This window comes from Poromitra crassiceps (assembly GCF_964638095.1).
Source record: "Poromitra crassiceps genome assembly, chromosome: 15".
NCBI classification, from domain to species: Eukaryota; Metazoa; Chordata; class Actinopteri; order Beryciformes; family Melamphaidae; genus Poromitra; species Poromitra crassiceps.
In genome coordinates this window covers 39608032-39620531 of record NC_139634.1, presented here as the reverse complement: position 1 = coordinate 39620531, position 12500 = coordinate 39608032, and the positions used below count along the sequence as shown (strand labels likewise).

The following is a 12500-nucleotide window of genomic DNA, read 5'->3' as shown; positions in this document are numbered from 1 at the left end:
TGACCTGACTTTTGTTTTGTTTTGTTGAAATGTTAATAAATGGGAGCTTCCCCAAACAGCCATCGCTTTCCCGACATTCCTCTCTGTGCACGAACCCTTTCATATGGTAATTAAACATCAAAACACCCGCGGCTTATAGACCGGTGCGGCTTATAGAAGAAAAAAATAGTCAATTTTGGTCCCGCGGCTTATACACCGGTGGGTCTTATAGTCCGGAATTTACGGTACTTTAATAATCTGATGTAGTTTGACCTGCTGACACTGTCTGTCTGTCTGTCTGTCTGTCTGGCTCTCTGTCTGTCTGTCTGTCTGTCTGTGTCTGTCTGTCTGTCTGTCTGTCTGTCTGTCTTTCTGTCTGTCTGTCTGTCTGTCTGTCTGTCTGTCTGTCTGTCTCTGTCTGTTTGTCTGTCTGTCTGTCTGTCTGTATCTCTCTCTCTCTCTGTCTGTCTGTATGTCTCTCTGTCTGTCTCTTTGTCTCTCTGCAGCACCTAAAGTGGACCGGGAGCAAGCGGATGGACCGGCCGGGACCGTTTCCTCCTCTAGGGTAAGGACACCTGCCAACACAGTCTCACAGAAAATTGTATAATACCAACGTTTTGGACCAACGTTGCTATTTTACAATTTCGGCTCGAAAATTGTAAAATAGTAACGTTCTGAGATTTTAGGGTTAGGATTAGAGTAGGGGGAGGGGTTAGAAACAGAAAATTTCCGTAAAACACGCCCAAACCACGCCCACCTCTGTAGACACATACGTTACCATTTTACAATTTCTTAGCCGAAATTGTAAAATAGCAACGTTTGTCCACAAACGTTGCTATTTTACAATTTTTTTGGAGATCGGGTTGCACCTGCAGCAGAGATACTGAGGGAGATGAAGGACAGAAATCTATAGAGCACAACAGCTGGTGACATCATCACTTGGCACCAAAGATTTCAGCCGCATGCTTTTGACCCTTAGATGTCAGGTGTGACACAGATTTGGGTTTGATTTTGATGATTTGATTCTTTCTCTCCGCAGTCCGACTCCAAGAGCTTCAGGAACGGTGAGTTTGAGAGAAAATCAACTTTCTGCAAAGAGAATCAGCCATACACTATAGAGCTATTACTGCATAACTACACATTACTACACTATAGAGCTATTACTGCATAACTACACATTACTACACTATAGAGCTATTACTGCATAACTACACGTTACTACACTATAGAGCTATTACTGCATAACTACACATTACTACACTATAGAGCTATTACTGCATAACTACACATTACTACACTATAGAGCTATTACTGCATAACTACACATTACTACACTATAGAGCTATTACTGCATAACTACACATTACTACACTATAGAGCTATTACTGCATAACTACACATTACTACACTATAGAGCTATTACTGCATAACTACACATTACTACACTATAGAGCTATTACTGCATAACTACACATTACTACACTATAGAGCTATTACTGCATAACTACACATTACTACACTATAGAGCTATTACTGCATAACTACACATTACTACACTATAGAGCTATTACTGCATAACTACACATTACTACACTATAGAGCTATTACTGCATAACTACACATTACTACACTATAGAGCTATTACTGCATAACTACACATTACTACACTATAGAGCTATTACTGCATAACTACACATTACTACACTATAGAGCTATTACTGCATAACTACACGTTACTACACTATTTTTTTTTTTTATTTAGCCTTTATTTATACAGGGAAGCACTTGAGAGCGAGCTCTCATTTCCAAGAGCGCCCTGTTACAAAAGAACATATACAGAAGTTACAGACAGACAAGATTACAATATTCACACTCAAAAACACGAGCATTCCTCCTGAAGAGTGCTCTGTGAGAGCGCTTTGAAGGCTTCAAAGGAGACAAAGTGGTCCAATTTCAATGTGTTCTGAAGACTGTTCCATTTGTCTGGGGCATAATAAGAAAAGGCAGTCTTACCTTGCTCCGACCTCACACGCGGAGTAAACAGTCTGATGTGAGAACGTGAGCGTGTTTGATGACTTGTGTTGATATGGGTGAGGAGTGAGGACAGGTACAAGGGGAGCTTTCCGGTTAGAGCTTTATAAATGAACAATAAGCAGTGTTGCTCTCTTCGAATCGTCAGGGAGGGCCAGCCCACCTTATTATATAAAGTGCAGTGATGAGTACGAAAGCCGTCACCTGTGATGAAACGCAGAGCACTGTGATATACTGCGTCTAGCGGCTTCAAAATGGAGGGGGAGGCGTGCATATATAAGATGTCTCCATAATCGAAAACCGACATTATTAGTGACTGTACTAAAGATTTCCTAGTAGAAAGTGAGAAACAGGATTTGTTCCTATACAGAAAACCTATTTTTATTCTTAGCTTTTTTGTAAGGTATTCTATGTGAGTGTGAAAGGAGAGTTTTGAGTCCAGCCAGATGCCGAGGTATTTATAGGAATTAACTTGATCTATCTGTTCGCCCTGAAGTGTACGGATGTAAATCCGTACACTATAGAGCTATTACTGCATAACTACACATTACTACACTATAGAGCTATTACTGCATAACTACACATTACTACACTATAGAGCTATTACTGCATAACTACACGTTACTACACTATAGAGCTATTACTGCATAACTACACATTACTACACTATAGAGCTATTACTGCATAACTACACATTACTACACTATAGAGCTATTACTGCATAACTACACATTACTACACTATAGAGCTATTACTGCATAACTACACATTACTACACTATAGAGCTATTACTGCATAACTACACATTACTACACTATAGAGCTATTACTGCATAACTACACATTACTACACTATAGCTATTACTGCATAACTACACATTACTACACTATAGAGCTATTACTGCATAACTACACGTTACTACACTATAGAGCTATTACTGCATAACTACACATTACTACACTATAGAGCTATTACTGCATAACTACACGTTACTACACTATAGAGCTATTACTGCATAACTACACGTTACTACACTATAGAGCTATTACTGCATAACTACACGTTACTACACTATAGAGCTATTACTGCATAACTACACATTACTACACTATAGAGCTATTACTGCATAACTACACATTACTACACTATAGAGCTATTACTGCATAACTACACATTACTACACTATAGAGCTATTACTGCATAACTACACATTACTACACTATAGAGCTATTACTGCATAACTACACGTTACTACACTATAGAGCTATTACTACATAACTACACATTACTACACTATAGCTATTACTACATAACTACACATTACTACACTATAGAGCTATTACTGCATAACTACACATTACTACACTATAGAGCTATTACTGCATAACTACACATTACTACACTATAGAGCTATTACTGCATAACTACACATTACTACACTATAGAGCTATTACTACATAACTACACATTACTACACTATAGCTATTACTGCATAACTACACGTTACTACACTATAGAGCTATTACTACATAACTACACATTACTACACTATAGAGCTATTACTGCATAACTACACGTTACTACACTATAGAGCTATTACTACATAACTACACATTACTACACTATAGAGCTATTACTGCATAACTACACATTACTACACTATAGAGCTATTACTGCATAACTACACATTACTACACTATAGAGCTATTACTGCATAACTACACGTTACTACACTATAGAGCTATTACTACATAACTACACATTACTACACTATAGAGCTATTACTGCATAACTACACATTACTACACTATAGAGCTATTACTGCATAACTACACATTACTACACTATAGAGCTATTACTGCATAACTACACATTACTACACTATAGAGCTATTACTGCATAACTACACATTACTACACTATAGAGCTATTACTGCATAACTACACATTACTACACTATAGAGCTATTACTGCATAACTACACATTACTACACTATAGAGCTATTACTGCATAACTACACATTACTACACTATAGAGCTATTACTGCATAAATACACATTACTACACTATAGAGCTATTACTGCATAACTACACATTACTACACTATAGAGCTATTACTGCATAACTACACATTACTACACTATAGAGCTATTACTGCATAACTACACGTTACTACACTATAGAGCTATTACTGCATAACTACACATTACTACACTATAGAGCTATTACTGCATAACTACACGTTACTACACTATAGAGCTATTACTGCATAACTACACGTTACTACACTATAGAGCTATTACTGCATAACTACACATTACTACACTATAGAGCTATTACTGCATAACTACACATTACTACACTATAGAGCTATTACTGCATAACTACACATTACTACACTATAGCTATTACTGCATAACTACACATTACTACACTATAGAGCTATTACTGCATAACTACACATTACTACACTATAGAGCTATTACTGCATAACTACACGTTACTACACTATAGAGCTATTACTGCATAACTACACATTACTACACTATAGCTATTACTGCATAACTACACATTACTACACTATAGAGCTATTACTGCATAACTACACGTTACTACACTATAGAGCTATTACTGCATAACTACACATTACTACACTATAGAGCTATTACTGCATAACTACACATTACTACACTATAGAGCTATTACTGCATAACTACACATTACTACACTATAGAGCTATTACTGCATAACTACACATTACTACACTATAGAGCTATTACTGCATAACTACACGTTACTACACTATAGCTATTACTGCATAACTACACATTACTACACTATAGAGCTATTACTGCATAACTACACGTTACTACACTATAGAGCTATTACTGCATAACTACACATTACTACACTATAGAGCTATTACTGCATAACTACACATTACTACACTATAGAGCTATTACTGCATAACTACACATTACTACACTATAGAGCTATTACTGCATAACTACACATTACTACACTATAGAGCTATTACTGCATAACTACACATTACTACACTATAGAGCTATTACTGCATAACTACACATTACTACACTATAGAGCTATTACTGCATAACTACACATTACTACACTATAGAGCTATTACTGCATAACTACACATTACTACACTATAGAGCTATTACTGCATAACTACACATTACTACACTATAGAGCTATTACTACATAACTACACGTTACTACACTATAGAGCTATTACTGCATAACTACACATTACTACACTATAGCTATTACTGCATAACTACACATTACTACACTATAGCTATTACTGCATAACTACACATTACTACACTATAGAGCTATTACTGCATAACTACACGTTACTACACTATAGAGCTATTACTGCATAACTACACATTACTACACTATAGAGCTATTACTGCATAACTACACATTACTACACTATAGAGCTATTACTGCATAACTACACGTTACTACACTATAGAGCTAATACTGCATAACTACACGTTACTACACTATAGAGCTATTACTGCATAACTACACATTACTACACTATAGAGCTATTACTGCATAACTACACATTACTACACTATAGAGCTATTACTGCATAACTACACGTTACTACACTATAGAGCTATTACTGCATAACTACACGTTACTACACTATAGAGCTATTACTGCATAACTACACATTACTACACTATAGAGCTATTACTGCATAACTACACATTACTACACTATAGAGCTATTACTACATAACTACACGTTACTACACTATAGAGCTATTACTGCATAACTACACATTACTACACCAGAGCTATTACTGCATAACTACACGTTACTACACTAGAGCTATTACTGCATAACTACACGTTACTACACTATAGAGCTATTACTGCATAACTACACATTACTACACCAGAGCTATTACTGCATAACTACACATTACTACACTATAGAGCTATTACTGCATAACTACACATTACTACACTATAGAGCTATTACTGCATAACTACACATTACTACACTATAGAGCTATTACTGCATAACTACACATTACTACACTATAGAGCTATTACTACATAACTACACATTACTACACTATAGAGCTATTACTGCATAACTACACGTTACTGCACTATAGAGCTATTACTGCATAACTACACATTACTACACTATAGAGCTATTACTGCATAACTACACGTTACTACACTATAGAGCTATTACTGCATAACTACACATTACTACACTATAGAGCTATTACTGCATAACTACACATTACTACACTAGAGCTATTACTGCACAACTACACATTACTACACTATAGAGCTATTACTACATAACTACACATTACTACACTATAGAGCTATTACTACATAACTACACATTACTACACTATAGAGCTATTACTGCATAACTACACATTACTACACTATAGAGCTATCACTGCATAACTACACGTTACTACACTATAGAGCTATTACTGCATAACTACACATTACTACACTATAGAGCTATTACTGCATAACTACACATTACTACACTATAGAGCTATTACTGCATAACTACACATTACTACACTATAGCTATTACTGCATAACTACACATTACTACACTATAGAGCTATTACTGCATAACTACACATTACTACACTATAGAGCTATTACTGCATAACTACACATTACTACACTATAGAGCTATTACTGCATAACTACACGTTACTACACTATAGAGCTATTACTGCATAACTACACATTACTACACTATAGAGCTATTACTGCATAACTACACATTACTACACTATAGAGCTATTACTGCATAACTACACATTACTACACTATAGAGCTATTACTGCATAACTACACGTTACTACACTATAGAGCTATTACTGCATAACTACACGTTACTACACTATAGAGCTATTACTGCATAACTACACATTACTACACTATAGCTATTACTGCATAAATACACATTACTACACTATAGAGCTATTACTGCATAACTACACGTTACTACACTATAGAGCTATTACTGCATAACTACACATTACTACACTATAGAGCTATTACTGCATAACTACACGTTACTACACTATAGAGCTATTACTGCATAAATACACATTACTACACTAGAGCTATTACTGCATAACTACACATTACTACACTATAGAGCTATTACTGCATAACTACACATTACTACACTATAGAGCTATTACTGCACAACTACACATTACTACACTATAGAGCTATTACTGCATAACTACACATTACTACACTATAGAGCTATTACTGCACAACTACACATTACTACACTATAGAGCTATTACTGCATAACTACACATTACTACACTAGAGCTATTACTGCATAACTACACATTACTACACTATAGAGCTATTACTACATAACTACACATTACTACACTATAGAGCTATTACTGCATAACTACACATTACTACACTAGAGCTATTACTGCATAACTACACATTACTACACTATAGAGCTATTACCACATAACTACACATTACTACACTATAGCTATTACTGCACAACTACACATTACTACACTATAGAGCTATTACTGCATAACTACACATTACTACACTATAGAGCTATTACTGCACAACTACACATTACTACACTATAGAGCTATTACTGCATAACTACACATTACTACACTATAGAGCTATTACTGCACAACTACACATTACTACACTATAGAGCTATTACTGCATAACTACACATTACTACACTATAGAGCTATTACTGCATAACTACACATTACTACACTATAGAGCTATTACTGCATAACTACACATTACTACACTATAGAGCTATTACTGCATAACTACACATTACTACACTATAGAGCTATTACTGCATAACTACACGTTACTACACTAGAGCTATTACTGCATAACTACACGTTACTACACTATAGAGCTATTACTGCATAACTACACATTACTACACTATAGAGCTATTACTGCATAACTACACATTACTACACTATAGAGCTATTACTGCATAACTACACGTTACTACACTATAGAGCTATTACTGCATAACTACACATTACTACACTATAGAGCTATTACTGCATAACTACACGTTACTACACTATAGAGCTATTACTGCATAACTACACGTTACTACACTATAGAGCTATTACTGCATAACTACACGTTACTACACTATAGAGCTATTACTGCATAACTACACATTACTACACTATAGAGCTATTACTGCATAACTACACATTACTACACTATAGAGCTATTACTGCATAACTACACATTACTACACTATAGAGCTATTACTGCACAACTACACATTACTACACTATAGAGCTATTACTGCATAACTACACATTACTACACTATAGAGCTATTACTGCATAACTACACATTACTACACTATAGAGCTATTACTGCATAACTACACATTACTACACTATAGAGCTATTACTGCATAACTACACGTTACTACACCAGAGCTATTACTGCATAACTACACATTACTACACTATAGAGCTATTACTGCATAACTACACATTACTACACTATAGAGCTATTACTGCATAACTACACGTTACTACACTATAGAGCTATTACTGCATAACTACACATTACTACACTATAGAGCTATTACTGCATAACTACACATTACTACACTATAGCTATTACTGCATAACTACACATTACTACACTATAGAGCTATTACTGCATAACTACACATTACTACACTATAGAGCTATTACTGCATAACTACACATTACTACACTATAGAGCTATTACTGCATAACTACACGTTACTACACCAGAGCTATTACTGCATAACTACACATTACTACACTATAGAGCTATTACTGCATAACTACACATTACTACACTATAGAGCTATTACTGCATAACTACACATTACTACACTATAGCTATTACTGCATAACTACACATTACTACACTATAGAGCTATTACTGCATAACTACACATTACTACACTATAGAGCTATTACTGCATAACTACACATTACTACACCATAGAGCTATTACTGCATAACTACACATTACTACACTATAGAGCTATTACTGCATAACTACGCGTTACTACACTATAGAGCTATTACTGCATAACTACACATTACTACACCATAGAGCTATTACTGCATAACTACACATTACTACACTATAGAGCTATTACTGCATAACTACACATTACTACACTATAGAGCTATTACTGCACAACTACACATTACTACACTATAGAGCTATTACTGCATAACTACACATTACTACACTATAGAGCTATTACTGCATAACTACACGTTACTACACTATAGAGCTATTACTGCATAACTACACATTACTACACTATAGAGCTATTACTGCATAACTACACATTACTACACTATAGAGCTATTACTGCATAACTACACATTACTACACTATAGCTATTACTGCACAACTACATATTACTACACTATAGAGCTATTACTGCATAACTACACATTACTACACTATAGAGCTATTACTGCATAACTACACATTACTACACTATAGAGCTATTACTGCATAACTACACATTACTACACTAGAGCTATTACTGCATAACTACACATTACTACACCAGAGCTATTACTGCATAACTACACATTACTACACTATAGAGCTATTACTGCATAACTACACATTACTACACTATAGAGCTATTACTGCATAACTACACATTACTACACTATAGAGCTATTACTGCATAACTACACATTACTACACTATAGAGCTATTACTGCATAACTACACATTACTACACTATAGAGCTATTACTGCATAACTACACATTACTACACTATAGAGCTATTACTACATAACTACACGTTACTACACTATAGAGCTATTACTGCATAACTACACATTACTACACTAGAGCTATCACTGCATAACTACACGTTACTACACCAGAGCTATTACTGCATAACTACACATTACTACACTAGAGCTATTACTGCATAACTACACATTACTACACTATAGAGCTATTACTGCATAACTACACATTACTACACTATAGAGCTATTACTGCATAACTACACATTACTACACTAGAGCTATTACTGCATAACTACACATTACTACACCAGAGCTATTACTGCATAACTACACATTACTACACTATAGAGCTATTACTGCATAACTACACATTACTACACTATAGAGCTATTACTGCATAACTACACATTACTACACTATAGAGCTATTACTGCATAACTACACATTACTACACTATAGAGCTATTACTGCATAACTACACATTACTACACTATAGAGCTATTACTACATAACTACACGTTACTACACTATAGAGCTATTACTGCATAACTACACGTTACTACACTATAGAGCTATTACTGCATAACTACACATTACTACACTATAGAGCTATTACTGCATAACTACACGTTACTACACTATAGAGCTATTACTGCATAACTACACATTACTACACTATAGAGCTATTACTGCATAACTACACATTACTACACTATAGAGCTATTACTACATAACTACACATTACTACACTATAGAGCTATTACTGCATAACTACACATTACTACACTATAGAGCTATTACTGCATAACTACACATTACTACACTATAGAGCTATTACTGCATAACTACACATTACTACACTATAGAGCTATTACTGCATAACTACACATTACTACACTATAGAGCTATTACTGCATAACTACACATTACTACACTATAGAGCTATTACTGCATAACTACACATTACTACACTATAGAGCTATTACTGCATAACTACACATTACTACACTATAGAGCTATTACTGCATAACTACACATTACTACACTATAGAGCTATTACTGCATAACTACACATTACTACACTATAGCTATTACTGCATAACTACACATTACTACACTAGAGCTATTACTGCATAACTACACATTACTACACTATAGAGCTATTACTGCATAACTACACATTACTACACTATAGAGCTATTACTGCATAACTACACATTACTACACTATAGAGCTATTACTGCATAACTACACATTACTACACTATAGCTATTACTGCATAACTACACATTACTACACTAGAGCTATTACTGCATAACTACACATTACTACACTATAGAGCTATTACTGCATAACTACACATTACTACACTATAGAGCTATTACTGCATAACTACACATTACTACACTATAGAGCTATTACTGCATAACTACACATTACTACACTATAGCTATTACTGCATAACTACACATTACTACACTATAGAGCTATTACTACATAACTACACGTTACTACACTATAGAGCTATTACTGCATAACTACACATTACTACACTATAGAGCTATTACTGCATAACTACACGTTACTACACTATAGAGCTATTACTGCATAACTACACATTACTAGACTAGAGCTATTACTGCATAACTACACATTACTACACTATAGCGCTATTACTGCATAACTACACATTACTACACTATAGAGCTATTACTGCATAACTACACATTACTAGACTACAGCGCTATTAACGAATGCTGGCTGGATCTGTGTTTCAGAGGATCTGTTCCAGAAGGTGATGAAGAGTCGCTCCAGCAGGACGATGACACGCACCCAGTAGAACCCACCAGGAGACCAGCAACCAAACCCACCAGAACATCTGGAGAACCAGCACCCAAAGCCACCAGAACATCAGAAGAATCTGGAAGACGTTCCACAAGACGCGTTTAAAGGAAAATCCCCTAAAACACTTCAACACTGTTACAAACAACAGATATTAGAGGTACTCTGGATGACAGAGTAAACCTGGAATGACCTGAACATGACAGATTGATGATAAATAACAGTGTGGAAGTATCGGGGGGGATTTTTCGTTTAATTTTGTCAAAGACTGCTCTCCAGTCGGACAGCACTGTGGAGCTGACGAGGATAATGGAATATTTTTTGTGAAGTTGTATAATTGCTTTCATTTACCAAAACCAAAAGTATTTCTGTGAACTGTAAAGCAACAGAGCCACTAACCGAGCGAGCGTCGCTTTCACAAGTTACTTTTTGAATTTTTCACATTTTGCAACTTAAGTCTCTTGTGTCAATGAAGTGTTTTTGTGTGGAAGAAACGTATATTTTGTTTTGATATTCATGTAGCATGTTTGCATGGTTTGAGCTGGAACCAGAGACAACTTTTTAGAAGACGCTTTCACCTCCAGCAGTTCAGTTGTCTGTTTTTTAATTTTTATTCTTTATTTTATTTTTGTTAATAAACCCGATAAATTAGCTCTGAAAATTGAATGCACACGTCCATTCCATCTGTAACATACTGTAGCAAAAGATTGTTTTTTCTGTCTGTCTCTGTCCGTGTGTGTGTGTGTGTGTGTGTGTGTGTGTGTGTGTGTGTGTGTGTGTGCGCGCGTGTGTGTGTGTGTG

At 35.2% G+C, this 12500-nt stretch overlaps 1 protein-coding gene across 1 annotated transcript in view; it reads left to right on the top strand.

Annotated features, from left to right (window-relative positions):
• tgfbi (transforming growth factor, beta-induced) overlaps positions 1–12500 on the top strand; it is a 57955-nt gene that overhangs the window by 45360 nt on the left and 95 nt on the right. The window contains exons 15-17 of the mRNA XM_083652307.1: positions 486–544; positions 1019–1043; positions 11636–12500. The exon at positions 11636–12500 is cut by the window's right edge and continues 95 nt beyond it. Coding sequence (XP_083508433.1) covers positions 486–544; positions 1019–1043; positions 11636–11697 — 146 coding nt within the window. The 3' untranslated portion in view covers positions 11698–12500. The remainder of the gene's footprint in view (positions 1–485; positions 545–1018; positions 1044–11635) is intronic.